Source organism: Phocoena sinus, chromosome X, assembly GCF_008692025.1.
Source record: "Phocoena sinus isolate mPhoSin1 chromosome X, mPhoSin1.pri, whole genome shotgun sequence".
NCBI lineage: Eukaryota > Metazoa > Chordata > Mammalia > Artiodactyla > Phocoenidae > Phocoena > Phocoena sinus.
The window spans coordinates 14,709,160-14,727,717 of record NC_045784.1 but is presented as its reverse complement, the minus strand read 5'-3'; the positions used below and the strand labels follow the sequence as shown (position 1 = coordinate 14,727,717).

General features: G+C 41.8%; 1 protein-coding gene and 1 long non-coding RNA gene across 6 annotated transcripts in view; one reads left to right on the top strand and one right to left on the bottom strand.

Moving 5' to 3' along the window:
- The first annotated feature begins 19 nt into the window (after positions 1–19).
- The window catches only part of LOC116746983, a 78,170-nt gene continuing 59,631 nt past the window's right edge, over positions 20–18,558 (top strand). The window contains exons 1-3 of one of the 2 annotated variants that reach the window (XR_004347940.1): positions 20–310; positions 558–646; positions 3,444–3,497. This is a non-coding gene — a long non-coding RNA (uncharacterized LOC116746983). Of the gene's footprint in view, positions 311–557; positions 647–1,130; positions 3,498–18,558 lie in introns of those variants that run through there. The other variant, XR_004347939.1, reaches the window with a different exon arrangement.
- Positions 3,951–18,558, bottom strand: part of NHS (NHS actin remodeling regulator) — a 340,931-nt gene continuing 326,323 nt past the window's right edge. For 3 of the 4 annotated variants that reach the window (XM_032618769.1, XM_032618773.1, XM_032618772.1), the window contains 6 exons: positions 17,359–17,421; positions 15,164–15,356; positions 12,171–12,302; positions 8,229–11,213; positions 7,803–7,929; positions 3,951–5,236 (listed from right to left, as the gene is read on the bottom strand). In XM_032618769.1, coding sequence (XP_032474660.1) covers positions 4,627–5,236; positions 7,803–7,929; positions 8,229–11,213; positions 12,171–12,302; positions 15,164–15,356; positions 17,359–17,421 — 4,110 coding nt within the window. In that variant the 3' untranslated portion in view covers positions 3,951–4,626. The remainder of the gene's footprint in view (positions 5,237–7,802; positions 7,930–8,228; positions 11,214–12,170; positions 12,303–15,163; positions 15,357–17,358; positions 17,422–18,558) is intronic. The other variant, XM_032618770.1, reaches the window with a different exon arrangement.

Here is an 18,558-nt window from a genome sequence, read left to right as displayed (position 1 = left end):
CAATCCAGCGGGCCTCTGAGCCGTTGCAGGGGAGCGGGCGTCGCTAGAGCGACTGCCAAGGGGAGAGGCTTTGGTTCCCTCGGGGCGGCCGCACTTCCGGCCTCTGAGCCCCTGTAGATCGGCGTTGTTCGCTGGGGCTGGTGGGATCGGAACCCTGTACTAGACTGAAAACACGAGCCTCTAAGGCTGAGAGGGGTTTAGTGCGGTTGTGCAGCAGCGCCGGCGCGCGCGACTTTTTCTGTGTTGGAGCGGGTTTAAGGAGGCGGCTCTGGGGGGTGAGGCGTTTAGGTGCGTGGCCTCCCCACTCTCGGTTAGTTCTTTGAAGCTTTTTTTTTTTTTTTTTTTTTGAAGCTTTTTTTTTTTAATGTAATTCCCCCCTTTTCCTCCTCCTTCCCCGTCCCTCTGTGACGCACCCCAGACGTCGACATTGACTCAATCCTAGGCGTGCACGTCAGTGCTGGAGTTCGAAGGGGGAGGGAGCGGGAGCGGGGCTTTAGCAATTGTGGTTTGGTACATACTGGGAAAAGTTATTTTAAAAAGTTGTTATCTCTCCACAGGGTGAGGTAACACAGACCTTGGAGCCAGATTTGCTGGGTTTGTACCCCAGCCCCAACAGTTAAGCGCTCTGTGGCTTTGGGCAACTCAGGTAAATGGCTCTGTGCTTCAGTTTCCCCATCTGTAAAATGGGCACAACGTGGGGGGATGCTTCCTGAGTTAGAGTCGGCAAAGCACTTAGAACAGTATCTGGCACATAAGTTTGCGTAATAAAGGGTACATGACATTACTTAGTGGCACATCGAGGTTGTTCATCTGAGGAAGGAGGCACAGTCTGAGTAATTATCAGAAGCAAAGCAGGTAACTTTAAAGTAAAGCCATAAATATTTTTCTGGCCTGGAGAGGTACAGGAAAGTATACTGGACACTGGAAATGTATTCTTTCTTCTCTCAAATACAAAGCAAGATCGGAGCCGGTTACAGAGATAGTATTCATTATTATCGTTATTATTTTGCTCATACTTTTGCCATAGCAGTTCCCCTCCCATATGTCCAGACCCCTATGAAACACTTGCCGTTTGTTAAACCCCAGGAGTGCAATTACATAGCAATGAAGAGAGCAGCCAGTTGTTTAATTGCAGTCACGTTTATTTGCAGTTTCTATACACACTTTCTAGGTAATCAAACTTTTCTGGTACATTTTTTTTGAGAGGGGTTCACAATGAAACTGTCACCATTTTTACTAAAAATAAATACAAGACTTAAAGTGTTGCACAGCTCTAAAATATACAAAGGCTTGAAATTGAATGTAAACGTTGAAAACATCTTACAAAAGAAACCATTTTTGCAACGATTTAAAAAGTTCATATTTACAGATATTACAAAAATACAAAATGGAGGCAAGTCCATAAACCATTGTCTTTCGGCCAGCATGAACTGGTTCTAGTACCAAAAGAGTTACACTGTAACCTTCCTCATAGTTGTAAATCTTTGTCATGATCTAGTTCTTTCAGTCTGCCACCACTGCAGCAAATGTACTCACTGAACTTTGGCAAGAGCAAACAGTGTGTTTTGTTTGCTGCAACTGGTCCGTGTCCTCTACTTAGCCAAAAAAAAATCAAAAAATCAGGAAAAAAAATTTCCCCCACACAACATAGGCATGTTGTATAAACACAAAGGAAGAAAAAATTAGCATCAGTGCAAACAACAGAAGAAAAGTTTGGGTTGATGTTGTTCACAATACCTAATGTGTGTACCCTGCTTTAAGACGGCAGTGATGTTGAAGACAACCCTCTAAATCTTGGTCTTACGTGCTACGTGATAAAGCCATGTAGAATTACTAAGGAATTTCTTGCCTTTTTTTTTTTTTTTAACTCAGTTTGTTACTCAATACTCTTTTGCACAGTGAATTTTAAATCCATCTTTATCTGGGTTTTTTTTTTAAATCTATGAAATATAAAATAGAGAAACTCTGCTATAAATTTTTAGAGTAAACAAAATAAGTAAAACTATATTCTAAGGGTTAGTTCTGTGATCATTACAAATAGAAGGTATCTTATTGCCTCACAGTTCAAGTCAATATGTATTTTAAAATATATATAGTACCATTACTTAAATTAATGTCAATAATAAGGTGACATATTTGTTAAAGCCAATTTGTGTGTTTTCTGTTCAAGATTTAGAATCACTTTTAAAGCCTACATACCTTTCTTTACGCTTAAAAAACCCCTAACTACACAAAAGCCGTACTGCAAACGAGCTGCTTTTATGAGAATTACAAAAAATCACCTATTGTGACTGGAAATGACTTTTTTTATTGCATTTGTCTAAAAACCTTACTTTTAAAAGTTTGCCAAGTATACTTTTCAAAGTATGAGAAAAAGTTATTCACGTTCCCATGTGGTGTCAAACCATGCTGGTTTTCTTAACTAATGGGTTCCAATGAGAAATGATGGTCCATTTTTTTCAAACCCCCAAACATTTTTCTTTTAGTAAAAGGTATAACACTTCGTAAATGTTCATATGTACGCTTTACCAGGTAGCTTATCTATCCCTGCACAAGCACACGCGTGCGTGCGCGCGCGCACGCACACACACACACACACACACACACACACATTCTCCCTCCTCTACCCCGCCACCCCCAGCACCCATTTTACATACGAGGATGACAAGAAATTAAGAAACACAATTTGATAGTGAAAACAAATAGAATAAACCAGACATTTTTTTTTTCTTTCCAAAGAAACAAACAAAAACCCAACAGCAATCAGATTCTGTAATTCTCACTCTGTAACATCTTAAAAAGTGTTTCTATTGAAAGATAGCATCTTCTTAGACCGGGCTTTCTCCTTCATTTTGCATGAACTAAACCAAAACCACAAACCCCCTTTCACACATCCTACTTTCCCAAATACCACTTGCATAAGCTTAAAGCCAGCTGTTTATCAACTTCTTGGTAACTCTGGTATGTTCTATCACTCTAATCACATTCTATTCTTTTATATAGGCCGTATTCCTTCTTAGTTCTCTACTTTCTACCTTCTCCCATTCAAAACATTCCAAGTACATAGCTGCTTATATTTCCGACATATCATTTCATACAGTATCAGTTCATGTCAAAATCACAGGTGTAAAACCCATTTGCAGATTTCAACTTGTAACTACATTTATTTTTCAGTTTTAAGACAAGAAAATTCAAGTAATTCAGCTTGTTTCCCTGCCTTCATTTTATCAGAGCACTTGCCCTGACATTTCCTTTCCCACCCACCACCCTCCCCTTTTGCCATCAAGCAGATAGAGTAAAATCAGACAAAAACTCAGTTATATGTAGCATTGTGAACCAGAGCTGCTCCCCATTCCCATTTTAACAGTGAATTTAAATAATGCATATACACATACCTATTTCCCAACTACGTTGTTCACAGTGTCATTTCTGTTAATTTTTAGGTAGCATGAATCTCATCAGCACAGAGAGAAAGCTTCACTGAAAACTCACTGCAGGTACTTACTGATAAATCCACAGCTCTGTGGCGTGCTTATGTTTTATTTTCGTTTGTTAAAGAACCTGGAGCTAATTGCTCAACTGTTTAAGGAGTTTAAAGATTCTAGTCCTCAGATTAGGACTGTTTATGTCCCCAGTAGTGTAATATAAAACATAACCTAAAATTAACTACTGTTTTCCCTACTCATTCTCTTTAAAGCAATCCACTGAAAAATTGAAGTTTAAAGGACACTGTCAAGTGCTGTTGTTCAGGGCTTTATGTTGAGAACGATGATTTCTCTCACTGATTTTTTTTTTTTTTTTTTAAATCGAAAGCATGCTTTTCATTCTGTCCGAATTACCACATGGCAAATCACAGCCACGTGTTACCAGTAGTTTGTTTGGTGCTGCAGTTTGTCACAAAAATGGTTAAGTGTGGATTCATTATTTTAAATTAATCACATTTCACTATATGACCTCAAGATTTCCTTTATTTCACCAGTTTAAAATTCATATTTTGAGGTTTACCACTCAGAAATCATATTGGTGGACATTTAAATATGGTATTTGATACGAAAATGGTATTCACAGAATACAATTATTACACTTTATTTGTTGTGTTCTATAAGCAGTTGGTGTGGTAGATAATTGGCCACATGTCCACTCGTCATCCATAAATCTATTTACACATTTTTATCAAAAATACGGTATTTACATGTGTGTAGTTCTTCTAAATTTTGCTTTAGTTCATTTTAATGTAAAAATATACCGAACCTCCAGAGTATTTCATCCTCTTAAGAATTATGACAGTGAGGGCTTTGTTTTCTGAATAGGCAGCTCTGGGAAAACTTTTTCTAGGTTTCATGAAAAGCAGACATTTTCAACTTCTCTATTACCAAAAGGAATGAGATTGGGTAAATCAAACTACCCTAAAGAAAAATATGAAAGACAGCGTAGCTACTTAAAAATATGGAAAATAATCAAGAAAGGCCAAACCACCTTCCATTTCCCCAGCAAATATTTAGGAACTTGTTGGTAAGCGTGATGGTACCCCACCATGTGCTGACTTCTCCCCAGTCTTCCGTTCTGCTCCTCCATCCTCATATGACTAAGGTTTTGGCCTTTGACAGCCAGCCTGGCATGGACCACCTATGTTGAGCTCTGGGAGGATCGGTCATCATGTGGGCTCCCATCGGAATTTTCTGTCTCGCCTTCGGAGATGGCCTGCATGGGCGCGTTGTACAGCCTGCAGCGGACACTGTAGCGGCTGCTGCTGGCCGCAGGGGGAGCCCGGGAACGTCCAACCCTTGCCGATGCTGGGGTGGCAAAGTTCTTTGAGGAGAAACCTTCTGCATTAACCCGTGGGGAGCATGGAGAGAGGGGGGACAGCGCTTCAGTTCCCGGTGCCCCCTGATGGGCCTCGTGGGTGCTTTGGGGGGACTCGGCTGTGAGTTCCCCAGGAGGTTTGGGCAGGATGGGACTCTTCAGGATCTCAGTAGCAGACATACGGTAACTGGAATCCGAGCGACTGCCTTTCTTGAGGAGTAATAGCTTAAACTCTTCATTCGATGTGTTGGACTTTTTGGCATTTCGGTAGATGAGGCCAGGAGACCTCTGGCTGTTTGGGGTGGTCACATTGCTGTTGGTTGAGGTGACAGAACCAGCACTGTTGCTGCTACTGCTGCCCAGGGAAGCTCTAGATTTACTTCGAACAGACATGTCCCCAGAATCTTTTCTTCCAAGTACTTTCCTCTTGGACCTTTCAAGAAAAGGAACAATCTCAGTCCACATACACTTCAATGAAACTAAAAGTGTTACGTCACACTCAGCCATCTCCTTAAAGAGCAGTTTGTTGTACCCTGTCTGATGGGATACTAAGCATTAGGGCTGTAGGGGTGAGGATTAAGATACGTTGCTTGCCCTCGCAGCACTCAGAGCCTGAGGGAAATTCTCCAGTAACCAGTGGATATGAATTAGGTTTTGGAAATGACCATTTCAAATAATGACTAATGTGGAGGCTAGAGGTTCTAGGGGAGGGCTTACTGGGAGTTTCACAAGAGCACAAGAAAATACTGCTCTCTGACTCTTGGTTAGAGTGTAGGTGGTGAAGGACTGTCACTTTTATTCAGCCTGCCTGCAATACAGATGAAATCCTCTGATGTCTGGGATTGGCTTCCAGTGAATACCAGGAGAGCCAAGTGGAAGGAGGTGTGGATGGGACAGGACTGGCCATAGGCTGATGGTTGATAGGCTTGGGTGATGGATATGTCTGTGGTGCATTTGGCTGGGGGTGGGGGCAGGCAGTGGTGAGTTATACTATTCTGTCTACTCTTAAAATTCCTCCATATAAAGAAATTTCTTACATGACTTCTTGAGTAAGTCAATCCATTTTGGCTGCAGATCCCGTTTGCCGTAGCTGCCCAGGAATATCTGTCTACAGTGTATTAATCAGTAAGCCAACTTTCTGGAGGAGCTGGAAACCTAGACCACCTCTGGAGCTCTTAAAGCTCTGTGCACTATGAACTCTCAAGAAAAGAAAATTTTTATTGTCACTGTGCTGCACATAAATGAATAAACAAACAAACAAATTCTGCATAAATGTAAATCTAAGATTACCAAACTCTGTAAGTCTACCAAACCTAGGCACCCAGCCATCATTATTATTATATTATTTCTTTTGATAAATAAACAGGCATAAATTTCGTGAACTTAGTCACTGAGTCAGCATGACTCAGTTCATTGCTACGTACTGGCAGCATGCTTTCTCACCAACCTAAAAGCCTGTAGGTTAGAGAAAATGTCAGTTGTGCAACTGGACCCCAGCCTGATTATGGTTCACTGAAAGCTTCGTGGTTGCTATCTCGTGTATGCCAGTGTCTGGCACTCTAATAGGGTAGGGATTTCAAACTAATGTCTGCTTTTAGCATCTACCATATTCTAGACACAGACGTGATATTTTATCATCAAAACTGAATATGTGAGCTATAGGTATCCCCAGTTACAGCAAGGGAAATAGGTACACAGGTTTTAACTGACTCAAGACTGGACAGGAAGTGGCAGCATTGGGATTCAATTCCAGGTCTTTCTGACTCTACTCCTTACATTCTGTCCACTCTTCAAGACACTAGCATTTGGTTTTTTAACTTCACAGCATTTAATAACTTGTCCTGAGGTTGGGGATAAAAGGGGGTGAGGAGAATATAATCAGGGACAAAGAAAAATAATGATTCTACACCCTCCAAGTGGTGAGGTGAGCCTGCCAAGGTCTTCACAGAATGTGTTTGTGATTGGCTCGTTTAAAAAAAAAGTTGTTGTAGGGCAGTGTTCCTTCTTTATGAGAGAACCACATCAACAGAAAACACAAGTTCCCCTAAAAAGTAGGATCCTGGGAAAAACAGTGGTAAGCTGCTTGTAAAGAGCTTGCTTCAAAGAGTATAACTTCATGAGGTAGACAGGACAGTCCCCAAGCTTTGTCCCTTGGGAGTCGCATCTAGGTCACCAAGGCCTAGTGAAGTAGGCAGTGGCAGCTGTGAAAGGAGTAGCTATGTTATGACTGGATAGCTCAGTCTGATATGGGTTCAGTTTCCAGGGGCTGGTTCCTGTTTCGTTCTTCGATCACAGGTTGTAAGGAGTATTCTTGCAAATAGGGGCCTTGATCACAGGGGTCCAGGGGTCAGATGAGAGAATATGAATGGTCAGCATGGATGCAACACTATCCTGGAAAAGCAGCCTAGAGGACATCCCCTATTCATGGGATATGGAGCATTACAGTTAAGAGAAGGGCAGTGTTATTAAAGAAATGTAAGTTTTAGGAAGAGAGGGAAGAAAGGGAGCAGTGATTAGTTGTGAGCTATGAAATGGGCAGGTTTATATACTGTTTTGTCTCAAACTTGGGGCTGTGTTTAGTGAGTCACCTTACATTTATCCCTGCTAGTGTAGGATTATAGCTTTGAGCATGTGTTTTTAGGTTAAGGAATTGTTTAAATGTCAGAGATTACACTAGAGTTTGAGCTTTCACCCTTAAGTTACTTGACCACAAATTGTTTTCAAATTAAAAACTTGTTTCAGAATGTCTTTCCTAGGGAAAAAAACAACAGCTTCCCTCAGCAGTTCTTAGGAAAGCCTCTCAACTGAGGTCTACCTAACTGTATATGAGGCCACATACTTCCCAACTTGAATATGTCTATCAATTTGATTTGGAAAAATAATTTTTCTTTGCTTGCTTATGTTTTTTGCTGAATGTATCACAAGTACCCAGGGCTTTTCCATATTTGCGTTTGACGAGAAGCACGTAAGAAGCAAAACCTTTGGTATTGTTGCCTCACCTGTGAATGACTGCAAATAAATCCTCCGTTGTTCGAGGTTTATTTGGAGACACAAACACACTTTCTGCTTCAGCCTGAGAGTCTTCACTTAGTGGTGAAATCACAGAGTCATCACTCGGTGACGATTCTTAAATTAAGAACAAAAGCATCTTTAGGAAGAAGTCACCCAGCACGCTGCTGGGCTTCACTGACTCAGGGAACAACTAAGCAACAGTTACCTGACCACCATTTTTAAAATGAAGGAGCTGTCTGTCACACTTAGTCCCTCCATGATAAAAGCTTTTATCTTAATTGTTTTAATAAGTGAAAAGAAGGAGGGAAACCAGTACCCCGGGCTGTACTGTATTATGGGGAAGGTAAGAAAGAAAAACTTCAGGAAGTGCCACGAGACACCTTCCCATTGTGACAAAGGTGTCAACAACTGACCTTTCAGTGAAACCTCATCCACACTTCCTTGGGTCTCCTCTGCTGCTCCGCTGTTATCAGAGGCACTTTTGGCTGAAATACCTGAAGCAATATTTTCCTGCTCAGAACATTTTTCAGGGCATGGATTTACGGTTGGCACCTCTGCTTCATAGCTGATATTCCCAGGCACTTTGTCATGGTGGCGGCTCATCCCAAGTTGATGCTTAAGTTGGTTGCTTATGTCTGTGACTCTAGTTGGTGAGTCTGACTGAGATGTGAGCACGTCCACAGACACAGGGTATGCAGCTTCCTCCCGGTCGACAGAAGATACCTTGTGGACCTGCGCTAGGGCTCCATCTGGCCCAGCTCTACATTGTAGTATTTTGCCATCCAAATCGTTTGGGCGAGCAGCAGAGACCCTCTGAAATCCTTCTGTGGGAAAGTCACAACTTTCACTTGCTGTGTTTTCTGGAATAGGCTCACTCTCCATATGTATTTGGTCTTTTGTGACACTTGAATCTAGAAGATTGGTACCAGCTGAGGTTACTATTTCTGGATCACAATGATTCTTCACATCGAAAGAACGGTTATTTTCTAATTGTAGCTTATCTGATTCCATCTCAACTGCAGAGGAGTCTAAAAAGGACAGTATGGTGTCTTCAGTGGAGTACTGATGTGATAGTGATTTCTTAGTCATATGTGGCCTAATCTTACCTGGAGACAGGGCAGCCATGGTGAGAGTGCTTTCCTCTAAGTAGGGGAGATCTGTATTGTTGCCTTCTTTTTGCTTAACTTCTTCAGACCTACTGATGGACCTAAGGTTGACAGATTTCAGGACTGTTGGTGTAATTGCAAGAGACGGTGGAGGATTTGACCTCAGTGTTTCTCCTACTGCATTTTGCTTATTATGACTGAAAACATGCAATGGGTGACGGTGGTGGAATGGTTTATTTAAGACATTATGAAGAGCACTTAGGTCAAGATGGGTAGGAGGTATAATTGGAAGTTCAAGGTCTTTACCCAGTGATAGAACTCCATCTTTTAAAGAGGGCTGCTGTAGTGAGGATTTCCTTTCTGGGACTTTTGGTTTTCTTTTGCTACCTCCAGGAGACAATGGGCCAGAAAAGAAAGCTGTAGGGAAAGAGGACGTTGGCGTTTCAGACTGGCTTGAGTAGCCACTTGATGGAGATGCCAAGCCAGCCAGCTTTTCTGGTGAAGCCAGTTTAAACTCATTGTCAACAGAAGGAAGGGAGGGGGTGGTGGCTCTAGATTCTGACTGGGATGTTTGGGATTCAGAGCTCTCTGGAGATTTGATGCATTCGATAACTGTGGTACCCGTAGCAGTGCTTGAATTAGATAAAGATCTGTAAGGATCATTTGTTTTCAAGTCATTTAGAAGCCAGAGGTCTGCATAGTGAGTTGATTCAGCACCTTCATCTTTGAATGGTGGAACATCTGGAGTGTCTAACTGAGCTTCCTTAATGCCGTGTTCACTCTGGTTCATCCAAGAAGGTTCCTGCTTGGTGGGCAGATTGGCATTTTCCATTCGAGAAGGCGTGTTGGAGAAATCAAGAGGCAGCTTCATTTCCCTGGAACTGTGAGGCAGGAGCTGGCCACTGCTTATCTTTGGTTCTTTCTTCTCAGAAATGTCTGCATTTCCGTCAGACTTCCTCAATGATGAGCTACGTTTAGGTGGAGTCGGCTTTGCCTTTGGTTTCCTGAAAGAGATGCTTGGTCTCCCCTGTCTCCTGTGGTCTAAGTAGTCCTGCCAGGCACAGTCTGGAAGAGTAGGAGGAACCCCGACACCCTGGCCATTCTCTGGGCCCAGGGCTGCATAGTGACAGACATAACTCTTACTACCTTTGAGACCACAGTCAAAGTGCATGGAGGTGTAGTATCCTTCTGTGTCCACCGAAAAGTGAGAGCTAGTGTCTGCTTTGTCCGATGGAGACTTTTCCAGAAAGCTGTCATAAGTGGCCATGCTCGTGAAGCTTGGGCAGCCCAGGCTGTCTGCCTTGGGGCGCTCAGGGCTAAAATCCTGGCGGCAGGAGGCATCGTGATGGTGGTGTAGGTAATTCCACTCGCTGTCACTCGTGTTGCTATTGTTGGGGTCATCCAACAGATCTGCCACAGTGGAGGTAAAGGAGTTTGCTCGGTGGCCCCTCACTTTATCCAGGTGGTCGTTGTACTGCTCTGTCACGAAGACACTGGCGTCCTCATTAGCGTGAGGGGCTGTGTTTAGTGACAACTCCGAGTCACAGTGTGAAGAGCCAGTGAGGGGAGGAGAAGCTGCAGGAGGGATCGTCTCTGAGGTCTGTGAGGGGCACGTGGAGCTGCTCCCACTCCAGTTGCCACTGGATGACTGGTGGTCATCTTTCTGGTCCATGTGGCTGCTGAGGAGGACGCCAGCCGTGGAGATGCAGTGGATGGGGCTCCCAAAGGTGTCCGAGTTGGAGGAGATGTCACAGCTGCCGGAGTCGGCAGCCATCCGGGGCAGACGTGACCTCCCTCTCTCACTTAACTTGTGCTGGGGGCTGTGAAGATGTTGAGAACAGGCCAGGCTCAAAGCAGGCTGGTGCCCCTGTGCACTCGGGCTGCTGGGGGCCTCGCTGCAATCGTTAAGGGTTCTTTCTTGGTCTCCCACGAAAGGCTCCCCCTCTTCATATGCTGAGGGTTTAGCACCAACTTTGGGCTCAGCATCCCCACCTCTATTGCCCTCCCTGGGAAGGCTCCGAGATCTTGTGCGGCTGCTCACTGCAGGAGTAAACGTGGTGTCGCCTTTGTCTGCCAATGCAGAAATGTTGCCAGCAGAATGAGAAAGGGAAGCTGCAATGCTTTGGCCCCTCTGAGCTCTGATTCTCCTTCTGGATGGAGCAGCGATCAGAATATCCTCAGTTTGGCACTCCGAGTCCCTGGTTCCAGACCTCCTGTTGACAGCGTTGGAAGGATCTGGATTTGTGTGCACAATCACACTCCTTTCCCTGGCCACGGGCGATTCATCAGAATCTAGGGCACATGGAAAGCACAGTGAGATACTTCATACGTCAGCAGAGAAACAGACATTCTGAGAGATGTCCACAATTCTGGGTGCCGGCATGTTGGAGCTTTTTCTTACAGAAAAAAAAAAAAAAAATCAGCATATAAAATTAGGAGCAAGTTAAAATGCTTTGGGCGGTCTCTCTCTGTCCCTTTACCTTTCTGACTCTCTCTCTCTCTGTATGTATACTAAGAGAAGATAAGCTCTTAGATCTTTTGTGAACTCTCTCTCTCTTCACGATCAAATTACTTTGCCCCCATAAGTGTCTACTATTTTTTTTAACCAAAATACATCTTATTTTCTTGGCCACTATACACTTTTATTTCTCAGTATAAACATAATGAAATAAAAATCATAGAATGCATTATATGAAGTAAAAATCTTAATTACAGGAGATGCTATCATAATAATAATTTAAAAGACCATAGGAAGAGATATCTTAAACACATTGAACAGAAAAAAATAGAAAAAACGTCACCAAGGGTATCATATTATGAATAGTCAATATTTAATTGAGTATGCTTAAAGTTTACCTTTTAAAATAATTAATGCCATAAAAGTATATCTCTCTCCAGATAAATGTATATTTCTCTAAAAGAATCTTTCATTGCATCTTGTTAATTTTTACTTAATTTCTGCCTTAATAATACTTTTTAAAAATAGCAAAATATTATATTTCAGCCATAAAATCTGAATGTATATGGCTAAATCCATAAGGTCAAGCCTTCACAGCCTGGAAGAATGGAGATTTAAAACGTAATACCACCTGGCTTACTGAACACAAAACAAGTACACATCATTTCAAAACCTCTACGAGTTACAATGTTGACTATTTTTAAGGAAGCTGGTTAAAGGCTAGTTTCCATTTCGTCTCCTTATAATCGGCACCCGACAGAATGTTAACCATTAATAGTTTTATACCACACCTATTTCTTGTTGGACTCTTCTGGGGATACCCGAGATGGTTTTCCTCCTTCTCAGTTTTCGTCTCCGCTGTAGTACGGATTGTGAATGAACAAGAGAGCAGCGTATACTAGCCTCTCTGTCAAAACCAACTCCTGCAACCCACAAATAGGTCTCATTAGCCTCTAGAAATGGCAAACAAATTTTCATTTGCTTGGAACACAGTGATATTTATTGATTGGAACTAAAGGAAGAGTTTGGATTAAGCCTGTGAACAAATATAAGGGAGCCCTTATTCAGCTCTTATTTAAATTATGCTGCAGTACATTAAACTTTACTTCTAAATGCAGCTCTCCACAACAGCTTGCACTGCCAAAAGTAACAAGCAAAGAAGGAAAATCAAAAGAAAGAGGAGAGAAAAATAACATCAAAGAATCACTCTCACACAGAAATGGCTCCTTAAGGACTTACAGCCTTTAGTTACTACTCTTTGCTGGTCTCTTTCCGGGCTCTCTGAAGCTGATATCTTTGCATAGTAGGTACGTAGCCAAGATGTTAACCTGAATTAGTTCAGCTAACATATCCTGACCCATTTCTGCATTAAAAGTGTCATTGTGAGGGTTTTTTTCCCCTCTACCTACTCTGCACTCTGCCCAAGCCCTACACACACACACACACACACACACACTCACACTCACACTCACACCCTCCCTCCCTCCCTCTTCCTCTCCCCCTCTCCCTCTCCCCCTCTCCCTCCCTCTCTGTCTCTCTCCCTCTCTGTCTCTCTCCCTCTCTGTCTCTCTCCCTCTCTGTCTTTCTCCCTCTCTCTCCCTCTCTCCCTCCGCCCCCTCTTTCTCCCTCCCTCCCTCCCCCCCCTCCTCTCTCCTCTCTCTCTCTCTGGAAACAACAGCCTAGAGATGTGTTTTTAAAATCATCATGTAACTGTCTACTTTCCTCTGCTGACTAAATTGGACACATTTTGGTTTAGCAGCAGTGTCTTATCAATATAAAATAAAAATAAAAGGCAGTCCTCGGTTCTTCACTTAAGTGGATCTATCTTCTGTACCAATTGTAAGTAAAGCTGGAATTCCCAGTCTTTACACGTGTCTGTTTTCTTTTGTAAATACACGGGGGAAACCATGATGCTTGTTAGTTTCTCTTTCCATAATTACATTATTGACACACTACATGCAGTCCTATCAAAACTAGAATGATGAGGGAGGAGGTGAGGAACTTGAACTCCTGCCTGGCACAGGCATGTGCCAGGAATTTTTCATAGTGAGCACTGCTTCAGAAAGCCATAAGCCAAAAGTGCTTTGGAATCTGGTTGCTTCATCATGTATCCTGATTGTTAAACATGGGGCAGGATGGCATGTTAAACTTTGGTTCAGCTATACAGTAAAGCAGGTTGAGTTCTGCTTAGCTTTACAGTGACAACAGTTTGTAGAACTCATGTTGAAAAATCTGTATGAGATATTGTATGTTGAATACTTTCAATACCATCAGAATTCATACTAATGAAATTTTCCTTTTTTAGTTCTAACCAAAGATTAAAATTCTTCCTTTTGATCATAATAATTATGTTACAGGCACAGGTATTTTGTGTCATATGGACATAATTAACAACTTTCTCATTAAAGCTCTTGAAATCAACATATAGTCTAGGCTTTAGTCTGAGAGTTCCTGAAATAAAGCAGAAGGAGAGAGCTTCCCTTTTCCTGAATCACAAGACCCATACTCGAAAGACTAAATTTGAAAACAAGACTTTACTTACAGTGCCATGAAGAAAGCAGGTGCTGCTAATAATCAGATGTTCCCAGAACTGAAAGTTAGTTTAAGAGGATGCCAAAATGATTCATTTTGACAGCTGAACTCCCCTAAGCCATCTCATTTAGATTACGGAGATCAGATAAAGTGCACATCTTTAGAATACTTTATCCTACAAGTTGAATAGGTCATCAGGAAAATTAAGTCCCAGCTCACAACCAGCCGATCAACTAGAACTCCTTTTGTCAGGAAGAAAATAATATTTACCCTGATACCTGGTCACCATTTGCTCCCCACTTTATATGAGACAAATTTGAGTGACGTTAATAATAGCCATGTCCAAAATGCATCTCGAGCAACATACAATCTTTAGTTACAAGGCACCAGGATGGAAATCAGTCATAAAATGGCCATTCTGAGATTTTCAATATAAGAATAAGTTAGAATTTAACTATTAGAGATGCTTAAAGAAAGCCCAATGGGTACATCATTTAATTTCTATCTTTGAAAGTTAGAATATTTTATAGCATTATTTTACTTACAACTAAGGTTACCACATTCTGAGATCACCAATTCTGGATTTTACAATTGCTGCCAGTAGACTTTTCAAGAAAAGTCCACACAGGCTTGCCTTCGACCTAGACTAATAGCCAAACTCTCAATACACAGGAGGAGGAAAGCAGAGGGTGAATGGAAGCCAGGCTTGCTGCGTTTAGAGTAGAATTCAGCCTTCACCTATGAATCCATGTATTTTTTAGGTCAAAAATCCGCCAAATCAATGCAGGAGTCTAGACGATCTTTGAAACAAGCCTACCTCCATCCAAGGAAGCATGAAAACAGATTTTATAGTTGGTCTACAGGATCACTAGTTGCGGTTTTGGAAACCTGGGGCTTGCTGTTTTCTCTCTTGCAGTGCCACGCATCATTATCGTATGATTAATCACTGCCGCTTTCTCCATTATTTCAGTCAGCTATGGCCAGAGAGCTATTTGGTGACTTTTTTTTTTTCCCCAAAAAGAAACTGTCCATCATTTACATAACAAGCAGCCCAGCGGAACATATGCAAATTGATGTTCAAAACCTGATAAAAGCATATTGAACATCTTCTGGGTCGTATTCTGATGAAAAGGGTATCATGTGTTTACAAAACGTATTCTTAACTGGTCCACCAAGCAGCACAGATTTTGACCATATTTAATACATGGAATATTCTGACCCGACTGCCCCTAAGAAAAAAACAGAACGATACCAGTGACATTGATGGGAATAATGCAAGAAGAAATCACTTGGGCATCTTGTTTCATCTTCTCCTCCGGCGTCGGGAGAGGTAGTGCTTTGCTCCAGTTGGTCTGCTTGTCCAGTGTGGAAGGGATATTGTGTACTGGGTTTTTCGGCCTCTGCCCTAGCATGACATCTGTATCTTCATCCTCGGGGGGATGGGACTGCAAACAAAGTACATTCAGATTCAGACTCAGCCATCAGGGTTTATACATAAGCACATATATATTTCAGAGTTAAGAAAAATGAGGTCAGAAATAAGCTTTCAGGTCAAAGGAAGAATTCCTAGACGTAGTTAGTAAGTACAACTAACTGAAAGTTACGATTTCAGTAGTCAAGCAACACAAAAGAAAAAAAATAGGTTAAACATGCTTTTCGGGTCAAAGGGAATTAAGCGGAGAGACAAGGTAGCCAGAAATCCCCAAACTTCAAACTGAAGAAAGATGCGAGTCTCTAATCCGCTGAGAGGTAGATTCACTTTCTGGATAGCTGTCTCACCATAAATTCCTACTCAAACTTTTGAAAGCTCTAGGTGACTAGGATCAAAGGGGGAAGATGATTTAGATGCCTATGAAAAGGTTTGGAAAACTGGCCAGAAAGCCTGGAGTCAGGAGACATTCCAGAACACAATAACCAGAAGGACAAGCTGACCTAATCTGAGAGGCCAGATTCAAATACACGGAGTTAATTTTACTGCAGGATGATGGCATTTGTGAATGACATTTTAAAATGCAATTTTGTCAACGCTGTGCACGTGGAAAAGCAGAAGTGAGGAATCTCCTCCCACCGACGATAGTGGAAAATACAAATACTGTTACTGGGGGGAAAGATCCAAGTGGGTTTCATTTTCAAATTCCGAAGAGTAAAATAGTCCTAGTTTATTTTCTTTCAGCTTCGCAGTGCGAAGCTTTTCTTCCAGCTTTGTATTTAAAGACCTTGACTTCCATGTGATATTTGCAAATTCTCCATCCAAACCTTTGATCGATTGTAATACTGTCTAACTTTTACTTCAGGGTTGGGCTCCTAGCCCAGATTATTAAAAAGGCTCCATCCCAAGTTTGATTTCAGGGTTGGGTTTCTAAACCAGATTATTAAAAGACTTAGTTTTTGCTGCTGAACCTAGTTTTATTTCTTCCCACAATTTGTTGGAAGGTGGCTGTTTGTGTAAAATAAACATTTTTTCCTCTTATTCCAGTTAGGTTTTAATAATATTGTCCTAAAATCAGGATCATTAAAAAAATTCTCATTCTCACATTTGGAAGCATCGTGCCCTGTTGACTCAGGATTTCACGTATTGTCAAAGTCCCCTTAAAGAGAAGATTCCAGAGCCACTTGTTTTAAACTAACCCCCAGCATTTGCTTACCTTGTCAGAGGTACCTGCAAAGCCCCCCAACACACCCAACAGGATATGATTACCCCCCTTGAGAAAAAGGCGTTCGCCATGAACAGTTTTAGTACAACATTGCAACCTTCTTTCTCTCTTCAGCTTTTGTGCAGATTCCCAGCAAAGCAAATAGCTCAGATAAAGTTGGAGCACAAAAGACTTTGTTTCCTAGGTAACTTCCAAAAAGGAAACAAAAAGGTTTGGTGTGTGCGGAGAGACAGAGAGGGGGAGAGAGGAGGAGCTGGAGAGAACCCCCTGCCCCGCGACACACACCACAGTCCACATTTTGTAGGCGATTCCTTCCTTGAATAACAATGGACTGGGAAACAAAGAAAGAATAGTGACCTGACTGCAGGCTCTGGCCGGCAGCCAAAAGCACTTTTTATTTAATGGTGACAGGGACAATTGGCTGACGGCGAATCCTTTTGTCCTGTTCTCTTTTGCTTTGAGAAGCTGAACCTTTACAGTTCTAACAAATATAGGGCAAGTTGAAATTTCTTTTCTCCAAACTGCAGAGTCCAGGGATGGTGTTAGGTGACGCCTTGAACAAAGCCTTAATTGCAGCTTGGAGGAGGGGGGGATGTAAAAGCCAATGATATTACTGTCTACTTTATATTTTATTTAATTCAAGTTAGGAAAATACCGCTCTTTAAATTGATTTAAAAGAATACCTGTTAGTTAGTTAGAAACAACACAGTTTGCCATAAAGAAAGAGAGAAGAAAGTGAAAGTGTATAGAGAGAATGGGATAGGCTGTGACGGAACGTTCTCAGAACCAGTACCTTTCTACTCCATGGGGTCATGTGGCAACATTCAGTGGGGGAGGGCGAACGGGTGCTGTTAAACTATGAACATGAAATGCAAAAAAAGAAAAAATTAAAAACATGCACACAACACACAGTATCTGGTTAAGTCAAATATATGATATTAATGAATGAATATATTGGGGTCACTCCCTTCCATCCTTCGGAATGCGTCTTGGTTTTATGAGAAGTAGCATAAATAGTGGTTATGGTTAAGAGCACAGATTCTGGAGCTAGACTGAGTTTGAATCCTGCTTCTACCACTTATTTGCTGCGTGACCAGGGGCTCTAAGGTCAGTTTTCTTGTCCTTAAGATAGGAAAAGAATAGTATCTACCTTCCAGGGCCATTTTGAGGATTAAATGAGTAAATATAAATAATAGGCTTAGAAGAATCTGGGCACTTAAGAAGCTCTGTGGGTTAGTGTCAGCTACTGTTCCTATTATTATTATCCTTACCACGTAGCTGTAAAATATCTGTGAAATTATCTTTGTAAATTGTAACTTTATATCTTTTGGATCCCAATCCCGTTTGCTAATTTGGGAAAGACCAAATTATCTTCTTAGAGTGAGTTCATTTTCCTCTGAACTCTTCGGAAGAAATTTTCTTGTGTATTACTTCCTCCTCTGGACTGCTCCAAATTTGCCCCTTCCTCATATTCATAGTTTGTATTTGAAGACAGGGCCGGTTTCATGGGCATGTGACCTGTGTAGTCACATAGGGCCCCACGCTCAGAAGGGCTCCATGCTTGGTTAGATGCTGTCCCCGTCTTGAAATTCTTAGTTGTTGAGTAATGGGTCCTGCATTTTCATTTTGCACTGGGCCCCACAAATCATGTAGCCAATCCTGTTAGGAGACTAATCTAGTAACCAGAATCCCCTTTGCAGGATCTACTTGAGAAGGACAGTGAAACTCTTTTAAACTCTAAACCATGTCAGCTTTGGATTCAGTTAGCCCTCTAGTACAGCACTTTCCATATAGCATTGCTTTACTGTAACGTGAATTATCCCTGGATGTGTCTTTTCATCTATTAGCTTATGAATTCCTAGAGGTCAGGGGCCATATTTAATTTTCCTTTCAGTCTTCCATGATGTCAGCAAAATGCCTCCTCATTGCAAGAACTCAACAAATTATCTGTGCACTTGAATGATACCAGCTCTGTGTGTCTTAACAGTGATGG